This window comes from Balaenoptera acutorostrata, chromosome 14 (assembly GCF_949987535.1).
Source record: "Balaenoptera acutorostrata chromosome 14, mBalAcu1.1, whole genome shotgun sequence".
Taxonomy (NCBI): Eukaryota; Metazoa; Chordata; class Mammalia; order Artiodactyla; family Balaenopteridae; genus Balaenoptera; species Balaenoptera acutorostrata.
The window spans coordinates 13,958,357-13,986,334 of record NC_080077.1 but is presented as its reverse complement, the minus strand read 5'-3'; the positions used below and the strand labels follow the sequence as shown (position 1 = coordinate 13,986,334).

Here is a 27,978-nt window from a genome sequence, read left to right as displayed (position 1 = left end):
TACTTACCCCCTGGATGTGTTAGAGCCATTGTTGTTACATTATTTGGTATGGATTTCTCTGTTTTCTGTCTTAGGAAAACCTTGTCTGTGTGCCTTTTCATACTGACTTTGTGTAGAATGAGGATTCTTTGTGTCTTTTGTATTTGTTATTTACTCTAAAATACTTTGACAGAAGAAAACTAAAAGAAACAAATATGGCAAAATTTTAAAATCTAGGAGATGGATACATAAAGGAGTGTTCATGATACCCTTTTCTCAACTCTTCTATATATTTGAAAGTTTCAATAATAAACAATTTTCAAAATGTTTTGTAGCTAAAAAAAATGTTTTGGGGCTTCCCTGGTGGCGCAGTGGTTGAGAATCTGCCTGCTAATGCAGGGGACACGGGTTCGAGCCCTGGTCTGGGAAGATCCCACATGCCACGGACCAGCTGGGCCCGTGAGCCACAACTACTGAGCCTGCGCGTCTGGAGCCTGTGCCCCGCAACGGGAGGGGCCGCGATAGTGAGAGGCCCGCGCACCGCGATGAAGAGCGGTCCCTGCACCGCGATGAAGAGTGGCCCCCACTTGCCGTAACTAGAGAAAGCCCTCGCACGAACCGAAGACCCAACACAGCCAAAAATAAATAAATAAATAAATAAAGTAGCTATAAAATTAAAAAAAAAAATGTTTTGGCAACTGAGATTTTGCAACATGTGGATTGGCAAAATTTTTATTACCTTTTTCTGTTTTATTTTTCTAAATTTTCTAAAGCCTTATAAAACTTTAAAATATAAATCAGAATCAAATATTTGATTAATTGCTTGCTTTGAAAGAAATTGAATATAAAGGAATATAACAGTTCATCTAAAAACTGTTTTTCATCTTTTCCTTTATTCTTTTTTTCCTCCTTCTTTGCAATGTGATACAATTTCTATAAAAGGTTTCTAAACGAGATAACATAAATAAGAAGTAAACAGTAAAGTCAGGGCCACGAAGAAGTAAAGTAGAGCCAGTAGAGCCAGTAATGAGACTAGTGCTCGAAAAAGAGAGTCTTACATCCTAAACATTTACCAGCAAAGGGCCACAGATTTGGTTCTTAGCTTTCTAGCTATAAATTTAAAAACAGGAATATGAACAGTTATATCACTCAGAGTGCTCATAAAATAAAGGCAAATTATTCACCCAGGAGAAGCACAAAAATTTCTGATTTGAAGTTTATCCTAAATAGGATCTGTGTGATATAATGAACAAAGCCCTAAACAATATGCTTAGGATAACTACAGCAAGGAGTTTTTTTGGGGTGTGTCTTAATGTAGGCAGTTGTCATTATGACAAAAAAATAATCACTGAAAATAAACCTATGGGGGCAAATACCATGGTATCATCCAGGTAAGCAGCAACTCAGAGGTCTTGAGAAATTTTTGGAGTATCTTGAACAAACCTTCTTCACCAGTTTCAAGAACCCAAAGGGAATTGCTAGATAAACATTAAAAGAGTTTTAGGGAGCCTGTAAGTTGTGTATGTTAGTGGGCATGAATGGGCATGAACACATTTTTCTGAGGACAGGTTTTTTAGCTTTTATCAGAAGGATCTTTGCTTCAGAAGAGATTGAGAACCACTAATTTATAGAAATAAAGAGGCTACGCATCCATTAGGGATATCTTTTTCTTGATGAGTTTTTCAAAAATATATATGATAATGAGTTTTGAGATTGTGCTCTCTGCCTGCTTCTCAGAATGAAAAAGTTCTGCATGTCCACTAAAAAAGGAAAACATATATCCCATGAGTCAGCTCACCAGAGCAGGCTGGACCACGTATAAAAGCTGAGGCACTGATTTAGGACTGATCGGTAGAGAAACCTGCTTCATATATGCTTGGAGGTAAGGCCAGTGTGTATTTTCAGGAAAGATGAAGGTTTTTATAAAAAATAATTTTGTGTATACTCCAAATGAAATGAAAAAGAAATTCATGTACTGCATTGATAAGTTTAACATGAATATTTTTAAAGCTGGTGTAATCAGAAGCTTATCTTAAACATTACAAAGTAAAAGTTGAATAAATCACCCATAAACAGTCTGGCTTTGAGTGATGCAATTTCCTGGAATAGTATACTAACATAAATTGCTTTGCAAAATGTATTCCTCTGTAACTGAATGAGATACCTTGCTGAATGGTGTTTTAGCTGTAAATAAATTAAAAGTTTTCTTTCTGGCAGTAATGAGTCAGGCCAGAAGTTTCTTGAGGTCTTGGCTAGATCATAAGTATAAAAATTTATTATGCATCTTGTGTGTGTGAGTACAAATTAAGATTTCATATATATTTTATATATTAAGAAAATATATATTGACTATATATATAAGTATATTATATTTACTTATATAGCCTTAATATATTTTTCTTAATATATAAAATATTTATTTAGAGTGGAATTATCTTGATCCTTTACACTCTAAATCACAATTCATAGATGAATTGACTTCGGGAGATTTTTGTAAAGACACAAAAATCCTCATGCATTTGAAACCTGCTATTTCTTTCTTTCTTTCTTTCTTTTTTAAAACATCTGTATTGGAGTATAACTGCTTTACAATGGTGTGTTAGTTTCTGTTTTATAACAAAGTGAATCAGCTATACATTTACATATATCCCCATATCTCCTCCCTCTTGAGTCTCCCTCTCACCCTCCCTATCGCACCCCTTTAGGGGGACACAAAGCACCAAGCTGATCTCCCTGTGCTATGCAGCTGCTTCCCACTAGCTATCCATTTTACGTTTGGTAGTGTATATATGTCCATGTCACTCTCTCACTTTGTCCCAGCTTACCCTTCCCTCTCCCCCATGTGTCCTCAAGTCCATTCTCTACGTCTGCGTCTTTATTCCTGTCCTGCCCCTAGGTTCTTCAGAACCATTTTTTTTTTTTTTTTAGATTCCGTATATATGTTTTAGCATATGGTATTTGTTTTTCTCTTTCTGACTTACTTCACTCTGTATGACAGACTCTAGGTCCATCCACCTCACTACAAATAACTCAATTTCATTTCTTTTTATGGCTGAGTAACATTCCATTGTATATATGTGCCACATCTTCTTTATCCATTCATCTGTCGATGGACACGTAGGTTGCTTCCATGTCCTGGCTATTCTAAATAGAACTGCAATGAACATTGTGGTACATGACTCTTTTTGAATTATGGTATTTTCAGGGTATATGCCCAGTAGTGGGACTGCTGGGTTGTATGGTAGTTCTATTTTTAGTTTTTTAAGGAACCTCCATGCTGTTCTCCATAGTGGTTGTACCAATTTACATTCCCACCAACAGTGCATGAGGGTTCCCTTTTCTCTGTACCCTCTCCAGAATTTATCGTTTGTACAAGTTTTGGTGATGGCCATTCTGACTGGTGTGAGGTGACACCTCATTGTAGTTTTGATTTGCGTTTCTCTAATGATTAATGATGTTGAGCATTCTTTCATACTTTTGTTGGCAATCTGTATATCTTCTTTGGAGAAATGTCTATTTCGGTCTTATGCCCAGTTTTGGATTGGGTTGTTTGTTTCTTTGATATTGAGCTGCCTGAGCTGCTTGTAAATTTTGGAGATTAATCCTTTGTCAGTTGCTTCATTTGCAAACATTTTCTCCCATTCTGAGGGTTATCTTTCGTCTTGTTTATGGTTTCCTTTGCTGTGCAAAAGCTTTGAAGTTTCATTAGGTCCCATTTGTTTATTTTTGTTTTTATTTCCACTTCTCTAGGAAGTGGGTCAAAAAGGATCTTGCTGTGATTTATGTCATAGAGTGTTCTGCCTATGTTTTCCTCTAAGAGTTTTATAGTGTCTGGCCTTACATTTAGGTCTTTAATCCATTTTGAGTTTATTTTTGTGTATGGTGCAAGGGAGTGTTCTAATTTCATTCTTTTACATGTACCTGTCCAGTTTTCCCAGCACCACTTATTGAAGAGGCTGTCTTTTCTCCATTGTATATTCTTGCCTCCTTTATCAAAAATGAGGTGACCATAGGTGCATGGGTTTATCTCTGGGCTATCTATCCTGTTCCATTGATCTATATTTCTGTTTTTGTGCCAGTACCATATTGTCTTGATTACTGTAGCTTTGTGGTATAGTCTGAAGTCAGGGAACCTGATTCCTCCAGTTCTGTTTCTCTTTCTCAGGATTGCTTTGGCTATTTGGGGTCTTTTGTGTTTCAATACGAATTGTGAAATTTTTTGTTCTAGTTCTGTGAAAAATGCCAGTGGTAGTTTGATAGGGATTGCATTGAATCTGTAGATTGCTTTGGGTAATATAGTCATTTTCACAATGTTGATTCTTCCAATCCAAGAACATGGTATATCTCTCCATCTGTTTGTATCATCTTTAATTTCTTTCATCAGTGTCTTATAGTTTTCTGCATAAAGGTCTTTTGTCTCCTTAAGTAGGTTTATTCCTAGGTATTTTATTCTTTTTGTTGCAATGGTAAATGGAAGTGTTTTCTTAATTTCTCTTTCAGGTTTTTCATCATTAGTGTATAGGAATGCAAGAGATTTCTGTGCAATAATTTTGTATCCTGCTACTTTACCAAATTCATTGATTGGCTCTAGTAGTTTTCTGGTAGCATCTTGAGGATTCTTTATGTACAGTATCATGTCATCTGCAAACAGTGACAGCTTTACTTCTTCTTTTCTGATTTGGATTCCTTTTATCTCTTTTTCTTCTCTGCTTGCTGTGGCTAAAACTTGCAAAACTATGTTGAATAATAGAGGTGAGAGTGGGCAACCTTGTCTTGTTCCTGATCTTAGTGGAAATGGATTCAGTTTTTCACCATTGAGAACGATGTTGGCTGTGGGTTTGTCATATATGGCCTTTATTATGTTGAGGAAAATTCCTTCTATGCCTACTTTCTGGAGGGTTTTATCATAAATGGGTGTTGAATTTTGTCAAAAGCTTTTTCTGCATCCATTGAGATGATCATATGGTTTTTACCCTTCAATTTGTTAATATGGTGTATCACATTGATTGATTTGTGCATATTGAAGAATCCTTGCATTCCTGGGATAAACCCCACTTGATCATGGTGTATGATCCTTTTAATGTGCTGTTGGATTCTGTTTGCTAGTATTTTGTTGAGGAATTTTGCATCTATTTTCATCAGTGATATTGGCCTGTAGTTTTCTTTCTTTGTGACATCTTTGTCTGGTTTTGGTATCAGGGTGATGGTGGCCTCATAGAATGAGTTTGGGAGTGTTCCCCCCTCTGCTATATTTTGGAAGAGTTTGAGAAGGATAGGTGTTAGCTCTTCTCTAAATGTTTGATAGAATTCGCCTGTGAAACCATCTGGTCCTGGGCTTTTGTTTGTTGGAAGATTTTAAATCACAGTTTCAATTTCAGTGCTTGTGATTGGTCTGTTTATATTTTCTATTTCTTCCTGGTTCAGTCTCAGAAAGTTGTGCTTTTCTAAAAATTTGTCCATTTCTTCCAGGTTGTCCATTTTATTGGCATATTGTTGCTTGTAGTAATCTCCATGATCCTTTGTATTTCTGCAGTGTCAGTTGTTACTTCTCCTTTTTCATTTCTAAATCTATTGATTTGAGTCTTCTCCCTTTTTTCTTGATGAGTCTGGCTAATGGTTTATCAATTTTGTTTATTTTCTCAAAGAACCAGCTTTTAGTCTTCTTGATCTTTGCTATTGTTTCCTTCATTTCTTTTTCATTTATTTCTGATCTGATCTTTATGATTTCTTTCCTTCTGCTAACTTTGGGGTTTTTTCTTCTTTCTCTAATTGCTTTAGGTGTAAGGTTAGGTTGTTTATTTGAGATGTTTCTTGTTTCTTGAGGTAGAATTGTATTGCTATAATCTTCTCTCTTGGAACTGCTTTTGCTGTATCCCATAGGTTTTGGGTCGTCGTGTTTTCATTGTCATTTGTTTCTAGGTATTTTCTGATTTCCTCTTTGATTTCTTCAGTGATCTCTTGGTTATTAAATAGTGTATTGTTAAGCCTCCATGTGTTTGTATTTTTTACGGATTATTCCCTGTAATTGATATCTAATCTCATAGTGTTGTGGTCGGAAAAGATACTTGATACGATTTCAATTTTCTTAGATTTACCAAGACTTGCTTTGTGACCCAAGATATGATCTATCCTGGAGAATGTTCCTTGAGCACTTGAGAAGAAAGTGTATTCTGTTATTTTTGGATGGAATGTCCTGTAAATATCAATTAAGTCTATCTTGTTTAATGTAACATTTAAAGCTTGTGTTTCCTTATGTATTTTCATTTTGGATGATCTGTCCATTGGTGAAAGTGGGGTGTTAAAGTCCCCTACTATGATTGTGTTACTGTCGATTTCCCCTTTTATGGCTGTTAGCATTTGCCTTATGTATTGAGGTGCTCCTATGTTGGGTGCATAAGTATTTACAATTGTTATATCTTCTTCTTGGATTGATCCCTTGATCATTATGTAGTGTCCTTCTTTGTCTCTTGTAATAGTCTTTATTTTAAAGTCTATTTTGTCTGATGTGAGAATTGCTACTCCAGCTTTCTTTTGATTTCCACTTGCATGGAATATCTTTTTCCATCCCCTCACTTTCAGTCTGTATGTGTCCCTAGGTCTGAAGTGGGTCTCTTGTAGGCAGCATATATATGGGTCTTGTTTTTGTATCCATTCAGCCAGTCTATGTCTTTTGGTTGGAGCATTTAATCCATTTACATTTAAGGTAATTATTGATATGTATGTTCCTACTACCATTTTATTAATTGTTTTGGGTTTGTTACTGTAGGTCTTTTCCGTCTCTTGTGTTTCCTGCGTAGAGGAGGTCCTTTAGCATTTGTTGTAAAGCTGGTTTGGTGGTGCTGAATACTCTTAGCTTTTGCTTATCTGTAAAGGTTTTAATTTTTCCACTGAATCTAAATGACATCCTTGCTGGGTAGAGTAATCTTGGTTGTATGAAACCTGCTATTTCTTAGAAGGAGTTACAATTGATGAGAGCCTCCAATTTCTAACACTTCTATTTGTCGAAATGATTGAAACAGTATCTCTCCATACTAGATCCCAAGGACCCTTTTGGTCTTAGGCACATCACTCAAAGAGTCATCTTTAAAACATATTTTGTACTATTTGAATACTATGAATTAGAAGTCACATTTCACATGTTTTTTCTCACTATCATTCACTATATTGTTCTTGTATGTCAAATTTTGTTGATATTTGTTGATATTAGTATTTTATAATATCTACCAGTTTATTTTTATCTTTTTCCCCATCACTCCCATGTACACAATGTGGGTATCTTCCATTCTGGAGAGAACTAGTTCGAACAGTGCTTCTCAAACTATCTACATTGAAGGACCAGCTTTTTGATGTTCGTTTTTGTTCTCAGTCTATTGCAAATCAATTCTATTATACAACAATGGAAATGAATTTCTGGCAAAATGAAATTAATACAAGAAAAATGTATAGATATAAGTTGCATTTTCATTATTAAATTCAGTAGCTATATTGTTCTGTCAAGTTGCTATAAAAGTTTTTTTTTAATAACTTTATTGGAGTATAATTGCTATACAATGTTGTGTTAGTTTCTGCTGTACAACAAAGTAAATCAGCTATACGTATACATACATCCCCATATCCTCTCCCTCTTGGGCCTCCCTCCCACCCTCACTATAAAAGTTTTTAAATGTTGAAAATATATCTATATATAGTACTATTCAACTATTCATGGATACCTCTTTACAATTTTATGTATCTCTTAAAAATAGTCCATATTAATTGCAGGTATATTAAAAGCAGGTTGAAGAGAAAGTGGTTAGTAACACTTCCTCCTGCCCCAACTCACAGAGATAATTACTATTATGTATCGATTTGTATCCTTAAAGAACATTTATGTGTACACTTACAATATATACCCCAAATGGGGATCATATTCTTTTATTTTAACATCTTTATTGGAGTATAATTGCTTTACAATGGTGTGTTAGTTTCTGCTATATAACGAAGTGAATCAGCTATACATATACATATATCTCCATATCTCCTCCCTCTTGTGTCTCCCTCCCACCCTCCCTATCCCACCCCTCTAGGTGGTCACAAAGCACTGAGCTGATCTCCCTGTGCTATGCGGCTGCTTCCCACTAGCTATCTATTTGTAGTTGGGATCATATTCTACAGAACATTTTGTCAGGTTTTTTTTTTTTTTAATTAACTGGTGTTAACATACCTCTATTTCAATAAACAAACTTTTTTGGAGTACACAGTACTCCGTTTATGCATATACCATAACTTATTTTACCAAATGTATATTCAAAAAATTCTTATTGGCCACATAATGCATGGTAGACACATAATGCATGGTAGACACGGTAGTAGATGCTGGGGAAAGAGCGATGAAAACAAAACAGGCACAGCCCTTTTTTGGGGGGAACTTATATTCTGCTGAGGGAAAAAGACCTGTAGGTTATTTCCATATTTTGCTACCAGTCATTGCTTTCTTCAGAAAAACAGTTGGGCTCCTAATTAGTTATTCATCCAGCCCAAATTCCTAGAGTTAGAATTTTTGTGTCAATAATAAAGCACATGTTTAAATATTTCTAACATCTGTAATATATTGTACATATTTTTCCAAATTGACCTCCAGAATATCTACATAATTTATAGTTCCATTTGCTAAACCATCTTCAATAAAAGTACTATAATTTTAAAATTTGTGACATATTGATAGACCAAATTTTACCTCAATATTTTAGCGTGAATTGCTTTTTCACCTATTAAAACTGAGTAGTTTTTCATGTGTTCATTGGCCTTGTGTATTACTTTTTCATATAAATTACCTATAGAAGTATGCTTCTTGATTGTTTTTTTTATTGGTGGGTTCATTTCATTTTTAGAAAAGAAATCTGCAATAACTTTATATATTATATATTAAACATAAGAACCTCTCCTATGTTTTTAATGATTTTTCTCTATTTTAATTTCCTTTTGTGCAATAACATGGGGCGGGGTTTCACTCTGTAACATCACTTAGTCAAGTGCAAATATAGTGATCTCATCTGGGTAAGGGGGGCTGTCCTTGCCACTTCTGCCTGTCTCGAATCAGCGCAGTGGACAAAGCCTCCTATGGCCAAGCTAATCAGCTCTGACTATGTCACGCAGCAAGTGACATAAGTGCCTCATAAGGATTGAGCAGCCCGTAGCTGTCCTGCTAGTACCCAAGTGCAAGCCCAGTGTGCACAATTTCCCCCCTCCACTCCTTCCTTCCAGTAAATGTAATGAAAGCAAGAGGCTGTCAAGCTTTCTAATTGGCGGTGTCTGCATTTTTTTTTTTTTTAAGTGCACAAGACTTCCCCTCAGAATTAGTGAAGATGGGCTTTCCGATTAAGGAATGGCAGCTGTTTCTCTCTTCCCTTTGAAACTTGGGGTGGTCTCTATGTTGAAGGTCAGGATCCGGGGGAAACTGACTCTGAGATGAAGATTCGAGTGCAGGAAGTTTATTGAGAAGTGTACTAAGAGACAAAGCCTGTGGAGAAGTGAAGAGAACGGGACTGGACAGCAGGAGAAGGTGAACCACAGGGCCGTTCTCCCAAAGGTCTCAGCTGAGGCCACAGGGAACTCATACCCCACATCGGTCAGTCATTGGAAGTGGGTGGGCTACCCGCTGCGAAAGCAGCACAGCCTTGCACAAGGTCAATCTCTTCAGCAAAGGGCAACTGCCAAGCCTGTCAGACAAGGGCTGGGGTAAACTACCAAAACGCCCAGTACCTGAGGGCTTCAGTCTTGGGGCAGCGGAGGAATCTGCTCGACACATCACAGCATTCACTACAGTCCTCTCCCTATGCTTATGTAGTACATTCTGGAAGGAGCTCTTCCAGGAATTTGATGGGTCTCTTTTCCCAAGGAAATTTATAAAAGGATAGTGGAACAAAATACCACCCCTGCTGCTGGTGGTCTATAATTCACAATTGAGACTGATCCTCATATTCTGTACTGCTGCCCAGTCTAGATTTCCCTCAGTCTGGAGGAGCACATCGGAAGGCCTCTATAGCACACTTGTAGGGTAAGATGGCATAGACCCTCATCCATAAGACATCTGAGTTTCTGGCCACCAGATGTGACTTCTGTATTTCTCTATTATACAGAGTGGAAGATAGAGCACCAAAAGATAGCATGACTTCAACGTGAAAGGAACTCCTGCAGTATCCCTAGATGGTAGCTAAAAAGATGTAAGGACTGTTTATTTATTGATTTTTTTTCAGTAACTTGTGTTGAGCAGAAATAAATAACAGAAAACACAGTTCATTTCTTATAATATTTTGGTACAACTACTGTCATCTAGGAACAACTTATAATTTTGTTTTCATTCACTAATCATAATTCTTTAAGGCAAATTTCTCCTAGCTTCTCTTCAATTTGGCTTCTTTTATTTAACTCCTAGAAACTTTATTCCTGAAGGCACATGTGGTTCTGTCACTCAGTGGCCATGCAAAATGTCCTAGAGGATAAATAATTCTTCTGAGGACTTGACCCTTTGCATTAACAAGATTAGGCCAACGTTCTTACTTATCAAGCAGGGAGGGGCCAGCTGTCTTCAATGGAACCAGTGAGGACAGTGGACAGGTCACATTTAGGTCCCCACCTCTGACCTCCTCAATGTCCCTCAGAAGGTTTGATGACGTCCAGGGAAAAGAGGAGAACCAGGTAGTGGAAGAGCCTAAACCCCAAGGTAACTACATATTCATCCAATATGTTTTTTTGTTTGTTTTGTAACCTAGAAATGTTTGTTAGCTAGAATTGGCAGGTTTGGACTATTCATTATCAGCAGAAATAAGGACTCCTAGAGCTAACCGAAATTTTACAGAAACAAAGTTACATTCCTTCCCACCTGAGTTTGGGACTGTCCATTTAAAACCGCTGTGAAAAATGCTCAGATTTCCCCATATTAAGAAATAAACTCTTTATTCTCATTTCTTTTGAGCTGTTGTCACAAATCACTTCTTCAGGACAAAACTGAGCTCCTTGAAATCCTCCCCTTTTCCTTCTCTTTTCAATTGCCCCCCTTCCTCACCTCCCACAAGCTACTGTGGTCTGACTTCTGCCCCTACTCCCCAGTGAAATGACTCTTGTCAAAGACACTCCATATTTGTCAAATCCAGGGGGAACTTTTCAGTCCTGCTCTTTCTGTTGCCCCAGAGACCTGACTGGAATTTCTCCCCTCCCTTAATTTCTCCCCTTTGCTTTCTCATGACCACCCTGCTCTTCTGCTTCTGTGCTGTTCTTTCGCAATCGCATTCAAGGACTTGTCCTCTGTCCATTCCTCAAATATTGGTTTTCCCTTCAAAGGTCTGCTTGGGCCTTTCTTGTCTCTCTACACTCTCTCTTCCTGGGCAAGCTCATCTACTCCTCTGACATTGACTGTAATATCTATGCTAGTGACTCATTATCTCCACCCCAGATCATATCCCTGGACTTCAGGCCCCCATAAATAACTGTCTTTTCAATATCTACATCGGAATGGCTCATACATAACGCAAATTCAATCTCTCCAAAACAGACTGAATCATCATCCTTTTAAAATCTGTTCCCCATCCTGGATTTCTCGTTTCTCATTTGGGCAAATAGCATCAACTGACTCAAAATATTTTCTGTTTTCTAATATTCTCAGTCACCATTCTCACTACTGAAAACTAACTCACTGAAGAACAAATGATTAAAAAACTAATCCATTGAGCTTCTCAACATTGTCTAAATATTCAACTGTGTATCTCTAGTTACATCATCATCATCACCATCATCATTATTGTAATGATTAGTTTCAACCCTCCTTTGCCATAAAACTGTTTCTTTGGCATAAAAATATTATACTTCTGCCTGCCTCCTAACAAGATCTCACCTTTTATTTTCCATAAAAGCCATAAGATGGAATTTGCTTGGTTTCCTACCAATAAATTCTCATATCTACTTGCATCTGTATCAAATCTTTTCTTCTTTCTCCAGGTGCCATGGAGTTAATAGGCCTTACTGACTACTCAGAAAACTTGCACCATTGATTAATCCACTTTCTGGGTCTTGCATCTTCAACCTCTTTCCACTGGTTTCTTTCCATCTTCACTAAAACATGCTGAAGCCCCTTTCATCATGGAAAGCCTCTTCTTTCCAGTTGCTCTATTGTCTTCTTTCTCCTTCTTCACAGTCAGAATTTTCAGTGGAGTTTCTGGCTTCCTTTATTTACTTTCTGCTGAAACCCCAACATGTTTGGATCTGGATTGTTTTCTTCACAATCTTACCAGTATTGCTTTTGCTGAAAGTCCCATGTAAAAAAATTTTTTATGTAAAGTTTTCAATTAGCCTCTTATTTGGACTCAGAAGGATTCAGCACTACTGAGCACCTTGAAAAAAAGTAGCTTCCATTTACTTTTAAAACCCACATTCTTTGGTTTTTGTCCAGGCTTCTTTTCACTTGTCTTTCTCCACCTAGTGATAAATCATGAAGTGTCTTAGGGTTCTGTTCTGACCCCTCTTCTCTCTCTACACTACCTTGCTAGGCAATCCAACCTAGTCCTATGGTTTCCTTTACCTTACTCAAGTTGATAAATCTATCTCCTACCCATACGTTTCTTTTGAACTCCCAAGTCACACATCCCTCTAACTACCCTCCGTTATTCTGGGTCACTGACATAGCTCCTTCAACTCAGCGTGTCCAAGATTTAACTTATCCTCATCCTCTTCACCCAACCTGATGAAGAGTCAGTCTGTTTCTTCTTTATCTCCTATTCTGCTAGAGGCTACAAGCACCCACCTTGTTCAAGCTAGAAATCTGGAAAACCTCCTTGACTTTTCTCCCACATACCTCATACCTCAACAGTCCCCAAGTAGCCCATCCACTGCTACCACCTAAACCAAGCCACTTTTATATTTTCGCTTGTACTACCTCCTAACTCATTGCTTTGATAGAAATTGCTGGGAAAAAACTCACCTTGGGGTCTATGCCCTTTTAAGCAACCCCCATCCACACATACAACCACTGAATACTGTTGTCTTGAAATGTTCTTTCATGATTTTATAAGACTGGTGGATAAAGTATTCAAATCCTACAATCATTCGCTATAAAAGCTACTAACAAAGTTTGACTGAAAGAGAGCAGCTTGAATGTGGGCACCAGTGCCATGGCTTTGGAATGTGAGCATGTTGACTGACATGGTAGACATGTGCTACAGGATGGTGAATTGTTCTTGCCCTGGTGTTCCAGACCCTGAACTCCTGGCCAGTCTAACCACTTAATGTCCAATCACCTTCAAATCAATCAGCTCTCCAACACACACACAAAGCCTCAGCAGATTCTGTTGTACATCTTAAAAGTGTTTTCCATCAGACAAAGGACCCAATTTTCTGGTTATTAAGAGAATGCCCACCCACTCAACTCTGCCCTGTCGCTGTACCCTTACCGCATACTGAACTCAGCCTGCATCGTTTTTTTTTGAACTCAGCCTGCATCTTAATCCCCTTTTTGACTAAACTGTGTCTCCTTTTATTCCTTCTGTGTATTGTGAGGTAGCACTGTTTGCTTGTATTTCCCTCATATTCTGTAAATCAAAGTGTCTATAAAAGATAGACATTCTGAGAGACAAAATCTGCTTTCGTATCCTCTGGAACTAGAACACTAGTCTTGGCAGACTGACCTTCTGGGTTTTCTGCACCCAGTACTTCACCTGTTCTCCATATAGCAGCCAGAGTGATCTTTCTGAAAAACAAACACAAGCTCATATCATACCCCTACTTATTGGCTCTCCTTTCCCTTAAAATAAAGTTCCATATTAATTTCTCATTTATGCCATACTTCCAGGTCTTCTAAAATATTTTTTTGTTAGACCTAGAATGTTCTTCCCTCTTTCTCTCTTTTACTTTTTAAGCCAAGTTTCATGCACTCAATAAATCTCACTTTGCTATAACTTCCTCAGAAATACCTGCTCTACCTCTCATAATACATCATACTTCTTAGGCCAACTCACCTTATAATTTGAATTCAATGTCTGTACTGATTTTACTCTCCTTGAGAGCTGAGACAGTGTTTGGCTTTTCAACTCTGTGTCCCTAAATGAAATAGAAAACGATGCCTCTTTTGGATATTGAATCCCTATAATCTCTCAAAACAAAGAGGCAGGACTACATTATCTTTCTAGCTAAAAATTATGGTTTTATGAGTCAGAAATTAGAACATTAGTCGCTCAGCCTGGGAAGTACAGTAAAATGACTACAGATACATGATATTAGAATGATGATTAACTAAAAAACCAAATTTATCAAATAGCCGCATCTCCTGCTTCCTAGACAGTGAGAGTCTATTTCCTGAGGATGAGGCGCCAGGAGCCCTGGAGAGGTGGAGGCCATGCTGGCCTCAGATCTCCTTCCCAGGGCCATTGTGCTGCTCCCCACAGAGACCCCCATCAGGGTTTGGTGTTTGGCTGCTGGTAGTACACTGACCTTTCCTCCTGACATGTGTTACAATAGATCCAGCCTCTTTTCCTGGGGGGACTTGAGTAACAACAAGGGTCTGAAAGGGCTTCTCATTTATTTGTGTTTTACAACCTTTAAAAACCAATTGCTCACCAATCCAACAGATGTGCTCAGAGCCAGAGTGACCTTCCTACAAGATTCCACGTTGATTATTCTAAGGATTCTCTCAACTTAAATTTAAAATATTAAAACTTTAAAAATGAGCATGCCTTCTAAAGCTATTGAATCCTAAAATTAAATGTCTCCAGTTATTCTTAGAAGTGTGAGGTTGGGTTTGGGAGTGGGAGTGCATGAGGTATGGTCTGGGCAGGACACACATGGCTCTCTCCAGACATTAACTGAGCAGAGTTTAATAAAGATATAGCAGAGTTTAATAAGGATTGAGGAGAGTTTGATAAATATGTTGAGAACCAATGAGGTGGCAAAGGACTCATGCAATAACCTCAGCACCTAAGCCTTCAGCATCTCTAGGGCTGCAGGAGAGGGGCCACCGTACATATTCTGGGTCTTGGGGGAGGAATGTAGTCTCTTCCAAACCATGGCCTATGGAGAATAAATATTCAGAACATTTTTTCTTCTAATCTTTGGTCCCTTTAGTTTCCTACCAGTGACTCACTTTGGCTAAACCCAACCAGAGACCAGAGGACCACAGACCATGGATGAATCTGGAGGTCTACCTTCAAGGGCACAAAAAAGCAGAGTGGAGAGGAGCAGAGAGCAGATCCAAAGCAGCAACTGGAGAATATTCAGCAAAGGGGGGTACCTGGGTTTGTAACCTGTGGGATCAGATCTGTCCTGAGAGCAGTCAAAACTCAGGCTTCCCAGGGCGTCATATAGGACTGAGGAAAAATGAAAGAAACAGACTGAGAGCATGAAGGCCAAGAAGTGGGCTGGGGAAGCCTAGAAAGGGAACCAGATGTCAAAGCTGGGGACCAGCCAGAACGACTGAAGGACAAGGGGTTGGAGGAAGACACGAGGGAAGGGCTCATTACTCCAGGATGGGTCTCAACATTGCCAGGCTTCTGTCTCATAGTTTTTTTATTTTTTATTTTATTTATTTATTTTTATTGGGGTACAGTTGCTTTACAATGTTGTGCTAGCTCCTGCTGCACAGTGAAGTGAACCAGCCATATGTACACACATATCCCCTCCTTTTTGGATTTCCTTCCTATTTAGGTCACCACAGAGCACTGAGTAGAGTTCCCCGTGCTATACAGCAGGTCCTCATTAGTTATCTATTTTATACCTAGTGGTGTATATATGTCAATCCCAATCTCCCAATTCATCCCACCCCCATCTGTACCATTTTTCTAGATTCCACATATATGCGTTAATATACAATATTTGTTTTTCTCTTTCTGGCTTACTTCACTCTGTTTGACAGTCTCTAGGTCCATCCACATCTCTACATATGACCCGATTTCATTCCTTTTTATGGCTGAGTAATATTTCATTGTATATATGTATCACATCTTCAATCAATGTGATACACCATATTAACAAGTTGAAGAATAAAAACCATATGATCATCTCAAGAGATGCAGAAAAAGCTTTTGACAAAATTCAACACCCATTTATGATAAAAACCCTCCAGAAAGTGGGTGTAGAGGGACCCTACCTCAACATAATAAAGGCCATATACGACCAACCCACAGCAAACATCATTCTCAATGGTGAAAAGCTGAAAGCATTTCCTCTAAGATCAGGAACAAGACAAAGATGTCCACTTTCGCCACTATTATTCAACATAGTTTTGGAAGTCCTAGCCAAGGCAATCATAGTCTTTTTAAAGTTAATGTTGATACTAAGTAGGATAAAGGGCCCTGTGCAGTCTTCTCCTAGTCAAAGCGTGATCATACAAACTCAAGATCATTCTTAGAGTAATAGCAACTACAAATATTCACAGGCCACACAACATCATGTGCAAAAACTTTAGCTCTAAAATGTTTTCTCTAACTCAACTTCTATTTTATTCCCCCAGTCCACAGAAAATGTATTCTTAGTCATTTCTGGGTAAACACAGTAATTTTAAGATTTAACATTCTGTCAGTTCAGGATTTGCTCTCTCCCTCTTTTTCCTCACAGTAGCATCTAAGTTTGTGAGCGTGTGTACATAACAACATGAGATTCCAGGAGGCTGCCTCTGGGTCCTTGGGGGATGCTCTGTGCCTCGCTGTTGTCCACTGAGATGTGCGGTCCCCTCTGGTCTCTGGGTATGGTCTGGCCCTTGGTTAAAGATTGGTAGGCCCTTTCCACTTTTTACCACTTGGAAGGCACTTAGGGTCTTCCCAAGCAGGATGTGGGGGACTTTCTTTGTCATACAGGTCTATCTGCTTCCTCTACCATTGCGGAGTGTTTCTCCATTGTTTGCGGTGGCAATCAGATGAGAAATGAAGCCAAGTTAGTCTCTACTACTTAGTCCCCAAGCTTAATAGGGCAGGGTTCTGTCATGCATCCCTTCACTCCTACCATAAACCTACTACTACCACCAAGGGGCAGAAGGTTGCCTGTCCATCTCTAATCATTTCTTCTCTTCCCTGACTCAGAGGCTCTTTCCTGGTCTGGGGAGAATGGGTATTGTGGTGCAGAGACTGTGCGAACTCGCTCAGTAAATATTCTTGCCAAATCTTTCATTCTAACATATAGACTTCAGAGTTCTTAAAGTCAAGAGCCAGGGGTTAGACATCACTGTTTCCCATTCCCTCCACTGGTAACACCTCCTCTCTTTGTGGACTCATATATTCTGATCTCTAAGTCAAGGGGTGGTGGTCACTGAGTTAAAGGCTGGTTACATGGAATGTGTGTATGGTAGAGGGAGGGGCATATGTATGATCATGACATTGTGAAGTAGATGAAATTTGTTCTTAAATCTTTAATACGTTTATGTATTTTATGATATAAGTTACAGGTGTACAGCATTATAATTCAACTACTGGGTACACTACAAAGTGATCACAAGCACAGGTCTAGTTACCATCTATTACCATACAGTTGACCCCCTTCACCCGTTTCACCTACCCTCCCAACTCCCTTGCCCTCTGGCAACTACTAACCTGATCTCTGGATCTATGAGTCTGTTTTTGTGTTATTTTGTTTATTAGTTTCATTTTTTTTTAATTCCACATATGAGTGAAATCATACAGTGTTTGTCTTTCTCCATCTGACTTATTTCAGTTCGCATGATATCTTCAAGTTTCATCCATGTTGTCACAAATGAATTTCATTTCAAAAAAGGATTTTGTTCTTTTGTATGGCTGAATAGTATTCCACTGTGTATGTATATACTACATCTTCTTTATTCATTCATCCATCTATGGACACTTAGGTTGTTTCCATATCTTGGCTATTATGAACAATGCTACAATGAAGGGGTGCTTTAGATATATATATACATTATGTATATTACACATATGTATATACATACATGGATATTATACATAGTATATATTAAAAGTATATGTGTGGGGGCTTCCCTGGTGGCGCAGTGGTTGAGAATCTGCCTGCTAATGCAGGGGACATGGGTTCGAGCCCTGGTCTGGGAAGATCCCACATGCCACGGAGCAGCTGGGCCCGTGAGCCACAATTGCTGAGCCTGCGCGTCTGGAGCCTGTGCCCCGCGACGGGAGGGGCCGCGATAGAGAAAGGCCCGCGCACCGCGATGAAGAGCGGTCCCCGCACCGCGATGAAGAGTGGCCCCCGCTTGCCGCAACTGGAGAAAGCCCTCGCACGAACCGAAGACCCAACACAGCCAAAAATAAATAAATAAATAAATAAATAAGAAAATCCTTTAAAAAAAAAAAAGTATATGTGTGTATATATATATATATATACACATAAATATATATACACACGTATATATTTCCTAATACAAGTTGTTGAAAACTAAAGACTTAAGAATATTAAGGTAAACATGACTTCTTAAATATCTTCCTAAATGGGAAGCTCTAGACCAGATGTCTACAGCTTTTCTGTGGCCCTTCTTTTCTGTGAAGGACCAAATAGTAAACATTTTAGGTTTTGCAGGCTCTACAGTCTCTGTCACAACTACTCAGCTTGGCCATTGTAGCACAAAAGCAGCCATAGACAATACATATGTAGTAAGCATTTTCATGGTCCAATAAAACTTCATTTATGAGCCCTGAAATTTTACGTTTCATATAACTTTCAAACAAAGTATTTTCCTTCTATTAACATTTTTCAGCCTTTTAAAAATGTAAACATCACTCCTAGCTTGAGTGACAAAACCCAGAGAGTTGAGCCAGATGCGGCTCACAGCTAGTGGTTTGCAAAACTCTCATGTAGACCCTCAGGATGACCCTGGCAAATAGTGGACAGGTTTCAGGGCTGAGTGTGAGTTTGGCTGAGTTAGGCAGGCAAAGCTGTCACATCAAGAAGCAGAAGAGCACAGCTTTAGCTTATCATCTTTAATAAGGACCCTCTGTTAGCTCTTTTCACTAAGGAAAAAAGGGTGACTCTGGCTTTCTGCCTATTTTCTGAGCCTGAAAACCCTTTCCATCTGATTTTCCTACATTCAGTATGTTTTAGTTTAGAATGTGAATTTTCTTTCTCTGCCTTTGGCCCAGTTGGTGAAAAAAGGAGAAGAAGATGCCAATGTTTTTATGAGTTTTTTTTTTTTTTCCTTATCTGACCTGTTAGCATCAGTAATGGTGGTAACAACAGTTACAGAAAACCACCAGTCCTTAATGGAAAGAAAGCTTAATCAAGATCAGAAGACCTAGGTTTCATCCCCTATTTGTAACTACCACCTGAAAATTACTTAAACTCTCTGGATATCAGTTTACTTACTTGTAAAAGAAGGGTCTTGGAGATCTGCTCTAGTTGTATGAACAACTGGTTCTTCTTTTTATAAATATCATTTTAATGAGAAGGCTTAAGGTAGGAAATAAGTTCTGCTAGAGATGTGGGAACATTATGGAAAGATATGCCAAAGTAGGGGAAAAAGCAGATTTAAACAGTAAATTCACATTTGTATTTTTGTATTTACTGAGTTTTATAGTAACAAAGTATTCAGAATAAACTCAGCTATAGTAGTTTTTAACATGTTTCTTTCTCTGGAAGATTCCATAATTTATCTGGATAAAGAGCCTCTGGTTTACATCCATTTCATTGAAAGAAAAGAGAAGAAACACATTTTTAAAAAAATTTCTGAATTAAGGCTTTTCAACCTGAAGATGGTGCTATGATCCCATTTTGAAATTCAGTTTTGATTTCTAATTTAAATTCGTAGGAAAAAACGCAGTTCTTTGATTTAGTTTATTTTTATTCAGAGGTAATAAGTTTGAATTATTTCTCTTTATTTTTGTGTTTTATTATTATAATGGGAGAAACTGTCTTCACCATTGGAAAACCTACTGTAGTTACTCTGTGTGAATGCTAAGTACTTGCTTAGACCAAATAATAATCAACTTCATGTCTTTTTTCTTTTAGATTTTTCTGCTTACCTTCAGCACTGGGTTCCCTGTGACTCTCAATCAACTTATTTTGCTGTTGCTGTTCTCAGATAAAATTGCTTCACTGGGAATTAGGTGATGAAGAACTAAGGATAAAAAAAATTCCATATGAGAATGATTTCAACCTCTAGTTTGTAAATATCAGGTAAAAAAAGATTTCCTGGAATTAAGCCACAGGAACTCTGGCTTCAGTCAGAGCTGTCAACTGGGAAACAAATTTCCAGACGTTTTGAAATTTAATTCATTGAATTTTTCTTGTAACTGGATTAGAAAATATGATTAAGCAAAGCAGGATATTCTTTTGCTGGATCAGTCTGAATTTGAATGAAGGAAATAGATACTGAAATCCTAAAGCAGAAGAAAGAAAGGGGGCTTTAGAGCTGTTACCCCTTGAGGGACTTACAAAGAAAAATATACAAGAATACACACCCTGGCCATTTTTTTTTTTAAACAAAAGGGAGGGTAACATTTTACTTTGTTGTCCATGAAGTTGTTCAGGTAGCTGCATTTTTACCTTAAACTCTGATGCTAGGCTACTTTGAATTAAAAACCCACAAATAGAAATTAAGTGTTTATCAAAGTACTCCATAAATGCTTGCCAACTAGTTCTTTGTAATCACCTGTCAAGTGACTGAGCTGGAAATGTTAAAAGCTGGTATATGTGTGGTGTATGTTCAGGGATATATATAATTTCACACAGTGCAAGACTTTAAAAAACTGATGAATTTAATGTTCAAAAATAAAGAAAAAAATGAACTTTTGGGACTATCCAGTACGATAATTTATTTTTGGATCATTTGAGGTCATGTATGTGAAAATGCATTAGGAATTATGACATTTTTATGCTAATGTGAAACAGCAGTACTGCTACTATTCTAAGCAACAGTGTGTATATTACAGTATCTTAGAGGCTTTTTGAAAATTTATCCAGGGACTTGTTTCAATATAAAGAAAAAGTAGTAATAGAAAAAAGAATATGGAAAATTATTTCTGGATGCTTTTAAAATGAGGATAGATCTCAAGAAAGATTAAGTCAGGATCTACATGAATAGTATAAAAATAAAAAGGCTTTAGGGCAATTGATGCCTTATAATAAAGGAGAATTATAATATGTCTGTAAGCATATGAGCCTAAGTATTTGTTGCTTTCTGCATCTGTTCCTGTACATAAAATTCTTATTTTCTGAAGGAATTCCAGTGGCCTTGGCCATAACACTAATCAGTCTTTTATTTCATTGCTACTCATTAGAGATTAAAATATTTCACATTAAGCTTGGTACCTTTTTTTGTTTAAAGAAAAGTAAATTTCCTCTTTATAGCTTACATCTTGAAGTTACTCACTATAAATTTATAAAAATCAGGCATAATGACAATTTAATAAGAACTTCAAGTCCTATTCATCCCATGAGAGTACTACTGTGACGTCTTTCAGAGAGCTTTGTGATTGCTCAGCCCTACGCCTAAGCCCTATAAAATGATGGGCTTTGAAATGCTGGTCAGGGTAGAGTGAAAAGCAGTTGCTGGCAATAGTAGCCAACCCTCGGCCAGTACCAAGTTCTGGTTCAGCTCTAAGGGCAAGAGCACCGGTGGAGACTTTGTCGGCCTCACGGGACTTCAGCACCTGAGACAGCTCTAATATTTTCCTTGGAACAGAAAGCTCCCAAGGAACACTACTCAACAAGGTAAGTGAAAACTTTACCTTTCTTCTTTTTTTTTCTCCCCCTGCCTCTGGAACTTTTCTCAGGATATATTGAGTTTTTCTTTCTCTTGAAAAAGAATTTTACAGTGCTCCTCCTTTACAACAACAAAAATACAGGTTTCTAACTCACCTGGTAAGTAAAGAAATGCCTCAACTTCCCACATATGAAAGGGTTTTCTGAATTCTTTAGTTGGAAAATGCTTTACCCTGCTTTTTCTTTTACTCAATGCCCCTTTAAAAATAATGTGTTAAAGTAGGGTTTTGTTTTGTTTTTTTTTTGGCTTGTATATAAATTTTTGACTGAAGGTTCAGTGGGTACATTTGTTTTGGAAGTTTCAACTTGCTTTTTAGTGCTATTCTTTCTATTTCATATGTTAGTTACATGAACTTAAAAAGCATTTATTTTCCTCTTTAAATTTAAATGCTGTGAGTTTTACAGACAGCACAAGAAACAGACATCAAACTCCTAAATTTCTATTTAGAAACCATTTAGAAATGAAATGTGTAAGTGTATTAGATGTAAAAATATACAGGCTTTGTATTTAATATATTTTTCCTTTTATGGCAAAAATTATTTCAGTGGTAATATGTGGTTCAATGATTTTTTTTGTATTAATTTTCACTACTAATTGAGTTAGTTTGTTCAAAACCAAACTCTTTAAGGAGATTAAGCTCCATGTTAATTGTAACATCTACAATTGAAAGAGGAAAAAATGTATATACAAAATAATTTTATAAGGATATGTATATACATATATACATACGTTATTAAATAGATGACACTCCTGTTTTATATTAATCAGATACTAAAAACTTAGAGTAAAAGAAGAAACTTTAGTTTCTTGAAGTTGTTTCCTTAGTTAGAAAAAACACTAAACATGGATGTTACAACTCTGTTATAAGAAAATTGTCCCTATAGTTACCTCCAGTACTATAAAAGTATTGCATTCAATATATGCTTGTGCCTAGTGAGAGGCAGCAGTTGAAAAAGATCCTAATTTTTTTTCAAACACCATTCACACACACAAAAACCTTTTTGATTTAAAAAGTAATCATATTGCAGTTTAACTCTTTCTATACGATGAAAATTACTTTTTCTAAACTCTGCAAGAGCCTTAAGATATTACTGCTAGACACTCAGAATTACCTTACTGGACCATCTGTGGTTGGAAAAGCTGATGTGATTCTCTCCCTTTCGAGGTACAGAGATGGAAGCGAGAAGCAAGCCCCAGCTCCTCATGTTCCTGACACTTTTCAGCGTGCTTTTCTCGCAGACCTTGGCATGGCCTCTTTTTGGAGCACCATCTGCTCTAAGGTAGGTTCTCTTTCAATTCAGACAGTTGAACATTCCTTCTCCATGTAAATGGGAATTTCCTATGTGTTATTTTGGACAGCTCAATTTAAAAAATTATGTATTAGTTATTTAAATCTGTTGGTTGACATGTTAAGCAAGTTTTTTCAACTTCAGGTCAACATGATTATTCTGTCTTGGTCACTCTCAGGGCCAGAGAGACAGTGTCAATGACTAGTTTTATGGGTAGGGTGGATCACACTTCCGAGCAAGGCAGAAGGAGGGTTTGACTTTCCTTTCATTCAAAACCAGTTTTAGATGAGTAATGAGCTATTCTCCATTGTCATCTCAGTTCAGTTCAGTTTCTGTTGGAAAAACAGGTGTCTAGTTGCCTACCTCATTTTAATTCATTTTCAAGATCAGTCAGCAAATAATCATAAGATGAGTAGTTGATTAGTGGAATATGCATAAAATCATGTTGGACAGACTAGGCAGAATCAATTTGTCAATATTAAAAATTGTGGGATAATTGATCTACTGAGACACCCTCCCCCAATGAATGAATTTTAAGGGACTTGGTTTTTATCACAATTCCTTAGTTTCACTGCTCTCTATGTTGTGTTTCATATTTCAAGTTCATACAGTATAATACAACTCATCTTTAAAGCTTTATCTGAAATAAATTTATGCTAAGGAAGGAAACAGTAAATGGAAACTACATTAGTTTCCTTCCAGTTTACAGGGACTACTGTATCTAAGGACAAATAATCACTTCTTTGCTTATTTTCTTATTCCTAATTCTTTGTTCAAGGTAGGCTTATGCTCAATAGAGTAAATAATCTCTTAGCTGTTAGTGGTTCTCTGTGAAATCTGTTTAAAGCCAGATAATATGTTGCTTTGATAATTAAATAGAATGAGTCTATCTGAATGGTTATATCACAAGAGATGAATAATCTAAAGAATGTCGAAGTTTGCATTGATTGCTAGGCTTCATACTCAAAGAGGGCTGCTTGCTACTGTCTACCAGCTACTGCCTCACCAAAAAATACACAAGTGCCCGGCAGGCGACACACTCCTTAGAAGTTTACCCCAACAGTGAAAATATGCACACACATAATTTTAACAGTGTGCTGGTGTTCAAATTGTGCATGCATTCACAAGTATGGTCATATTCCATGTATAGGCATGTCTATGCTTAGTCTTCCAGTAAAGCATTGTATATCCCTTATTAAAATTGTGTTACTACATAAGATTTGAAACAAAAAAGCTAGACAAAATTCATTGAATTTGAGTAACTATTCAGAGATGGAGAAAGTCTTCGGACTTGGTCAATACATAGAAATACATCACACCAAGGTGAATCTTTGAAGCAAAGTTTAGGGACTTAGAGAAAGAAAAATAGTTAATACTCAGCTCTTGAGAGATGTTGAGACAAGTAATACTGACCATCAACAAATATATGAATTACTCCCAATTTTCACATTGAATATAAAAAATTTTCCAAAGTTTCTATTTTGTATAAAATCTTTCTACCTGTGAACTTTGCAAAGTGAAGCTATTGCCAAGGAAGTGTACTTTGCTTCATGCTCTGAAAGACTGAACTAAGTAGCTCTTCTGGTACATAAAGCCTGTAAAAGTTGTATGGCATGTATTTTATGGGATAAACAAAACTTCCACTATTTATACTCTCGTAAACCATAGAAGCCATTAAATCAATTATGCTATCCATATATTGTGAATGGGTGATATAGCCTAAGATTTTGAATAACTTATTTCAAATGTTTGTAAAACCATAAGCACTAGCTTCTGAGAAAGGAATGTATTATACTTTACAGTATTTTTTCCTAACAGGGTGGGTGACAGAATACCTTTTGAAGGAGCAAATGAACCTGACCAAATTTCATTAAAAGCAGACACTGACATTTTACAAAATGCATTAGCTGAAAATGACACACCTTATTATGATGTATCCAGGTGAGTTCATTTTTATTGTGTTTTATTTTAGAAAATGCTTTTTTGAAATCTAAATATTTTGTTTTTGTGTCACCATGAAGCTACTCTCATAGCACAGCATTACAAGTTTCCATGTGTCATGGCTTCATTCAGCCTGATTTATTGAAACTCTTGCTGCTGTACATGATTTTCATGTAGAGAGGTTGTAACAGGCCAGGCTGAGCAACTCATCCACTTATATTCTGTTGCATAAATTTTTAACAGCAGAAGATGTGCCGATTCTTGTAAAACTATAGCATTTATAGCATTCAAGAGTTTCACCTCTATGTAAAGAAAAGGTGTCTAATAATAAAAGCTATGCATTTCACGGAACCATTTTTCCAGAGCAGCATTCCCATGTAGACAGGGTAACTCTATACAAAAGACAAAGCAAAAACTATAAGACAAAGCAAAAACTATTTCTCATTTGGATGGAAAATTTGCTTGATAGGCTCTATGATCCTTTCTATCTTAAGAGATTTTGTTTCCAAATATTTTGGCAGAAGAAATAGCAAAAGGCATAAGAGGATTTTTTGCTAAAATCAGGATAATTTCCCTTTGCATATATCTTTATTCAGAATAGAAGAAATAAAGCACCATAAATAAATAGAAACTAAATATATTTTCCCACCAGTATTTCTTAGAAGAGAATTAGTTTTATAGGTTCTACCAGAGAATATTATTTTGATATTGAGATATGCTTCTAAAAAAGCTAATTTCTTTAATTTTTCAAACTGTTGGGCTGGAAATATAGATATAAGTCATTAGAATAAGTCGATAGATTATATTGTTTATTGGGTTGTTAGAAAACCTCCTTTTGGATTTAAGTTTACATGAGGAGCTTTCAAATAAGTTGATGTTTCTTTTATATCTAATGAGCCAAAATAATATTTTAGCAAACTATTTACAAAATAATGACTATCCTTTCTTCCTTGTTTCAGAAATGTCAGACATGCTGATGGAGTTTTCACCAGTGACTATAGTAGACTCTTAAGTCAACTTTCTGCCAAAAAGTACCTTGAGTCCCTTATTGGAAAACGAATTAGGTAAAGAGAATTTATTATTTTTTAAAAACATGTTATGATTATTAAATTTGACAATTATATTTTCACTGTAAACAACTTATTTACTTTATTCGAAATGGATAACTCTTGATAATGTTTAATTTAGTTATCAAATAATTTATATCTTCAATAAAATATACCAGGCCCATGGATTAAGAAAAGAAGTTTTCCTGGTAATATCATACTCATTGGCTCCAGACACACTTGTTTTTCTTAAATAATAATCATTTATAAATCTGCAAACAAACTGAACTAGACACAGTAAAAAGTAAATAAGACATAGTACAAACTGAAGCAAATTTTAAGGTTAACCTTAGTGTTTGTGTTTTACTTCCTGCTCAAAGCAAACATTGGAAGATTCTGTCTTTAAATGGCCAATAAGTGAATATGTAGAAGGTACTACTCAGAGTGGCATAGCTTCATAAAGAAGTATTATTTTTTAAAGAATTTTTCCTTCCAATGGCAAAACACAACTTCAAGTATTCCCCCTTTTTTTTTTTTTTGATAAATTATTTGCTCAGTTAGGACAGAATGTGTCTAAAGGCACTCCTAGTAAAGGCCAAAGTATGTTGGATTATTCCTTGCTCCCCATCCTTAGGCTTAGAAGCATTTTTCTTTCAGTCTTTTTGTGATAGAAAATGAGTTGGGTGTTGGAATTCCTTTTTATCTGACTCCAAGAAATTCAGACCTTTGGTACCTTTATCATTTCTTGTTAAAATTATTTGGTTTCCTTATTCTCTCGTTTCTTAGCAATAGCATCTCAGAAGACCAGGGACCAATCAAACGCCACTCAGATGCAGTCTTCACTGACAACTATACCCGCCTTCGAAAACAAATGGCTGTAAAGAAATACTTGAACTCAATTCTAAATGGAAAGCGGAGGTAAAGAAACAGAGAACTTGCTAAAATGAGAAATTGTAAATGACTTTCAAAATAGAAGCTGCATATGGAGATGTCTCTCTCTCTCTAGCTCTGAAGCAGTAATTCTCAACCTTGGCTAACATTAGACTACCCTGGAGAATTTAAAAAATACTGATGTCTGAGCCTAACCCAAGACCAAGTGCCAGGAAATTAGTGGTTCTAGAGATGCAGCTCTAGACCTTGGTATTTTTTAAGAGTTCCCCAGTTGATTCTACTGTGCTTCCAGGGTTAAAAATGATGACTGTAGAGACATCTAGTCTGAGTCTGGGAACAGGTTTTATCAAAAGTGCTGATTTTTAAAACGTGTAAAGGGCAGTCAACTAGCAATTTGGTACCACATGGAATTCCCTTTACCTGCATATTTAATATCTGCATTTTACCGAATTAAACCATGAATTATTCTGTCTTCTCAGATTCAGTAAAACTTATGTCTCTCCGTGGTGTGTAAATATCAGAGCACAATATATAGGACATGTGGTACTCTCTCTTTTTATTCTAATTATTTTTGTTTAGATGGTGAGTATGAAGGACAATTCTGTTTGGGTGAAATCAGGCAAGATGACTCTTTTTGCCCACCAGATTATAATTCTGTAAGAAAACTTTTAGACACTTGAAGATTGAAGAACCATTCATAGGTAATGACTCACCTGAAGGAGAATTGGTTAGCTCCTAGTGCACTTTACAGAGCACCTAGAACAACCTGGGTCACACATCACCTCTCCTTTAGAAGCTTTCTCATCCAAGAGCCTTAACATGCACGATTCTCTCTTTCTGGTCTGCAGCAGTGAGGGAGAATCTCCTAACTTTCTCGAAGAGATAGAAAAATGATGAAAAAGTTCTTTGGAGCAAAGCTGCTGACAGCTTCCCAGTGGTGAGTATCACTGTGTGTTATTATATTCTAGCAGCAATCATCTAACTATTTAAGTAGGTAAGAGTCACTTGGTAAAAAACATCTTAGAGTTCTCTCAGTGAGACCTCATCTAAGAAGGACACTTCTACCTGAAGTGGACCCCAGCTTAGTAAACAGCTTGAAACTATTCACGCAGTGTTCTGCTAGCATGAAAGAGAAAGC

At 37.0% G+C, this 27,978-nt stretch overlaps 1 protein-coding gene across 1 annotated transcript; it reads left to right on the top strand.

Moving 5' to 3' along the window:
- Positions 1–22,846: 22,846 nt before the first annotated feature.
- Positions 22,847–27,757, top strand: VIP (vasoactive intestinal peptide). Its single transcript, XM_007186142.2, has 5 exons — positions 22,847–22,953; positions 24,781–24,903; positions 25,863–25,967; positions 26,736–26,867; positions 27,689–27,757. The coding sequence occupies exons 1-5, from the start codon at positions 22,847–22,849 to the stop codon at positions 27,732–27,734; spliced, it is 513 nt and encodes a 170-aa protein (XP_007186204.1). The 3' UTR covers positions 27,735–27,757.
- The last annotated feature ends 221 nt before the right edge of the window (positions 27,758–27,978 follow it).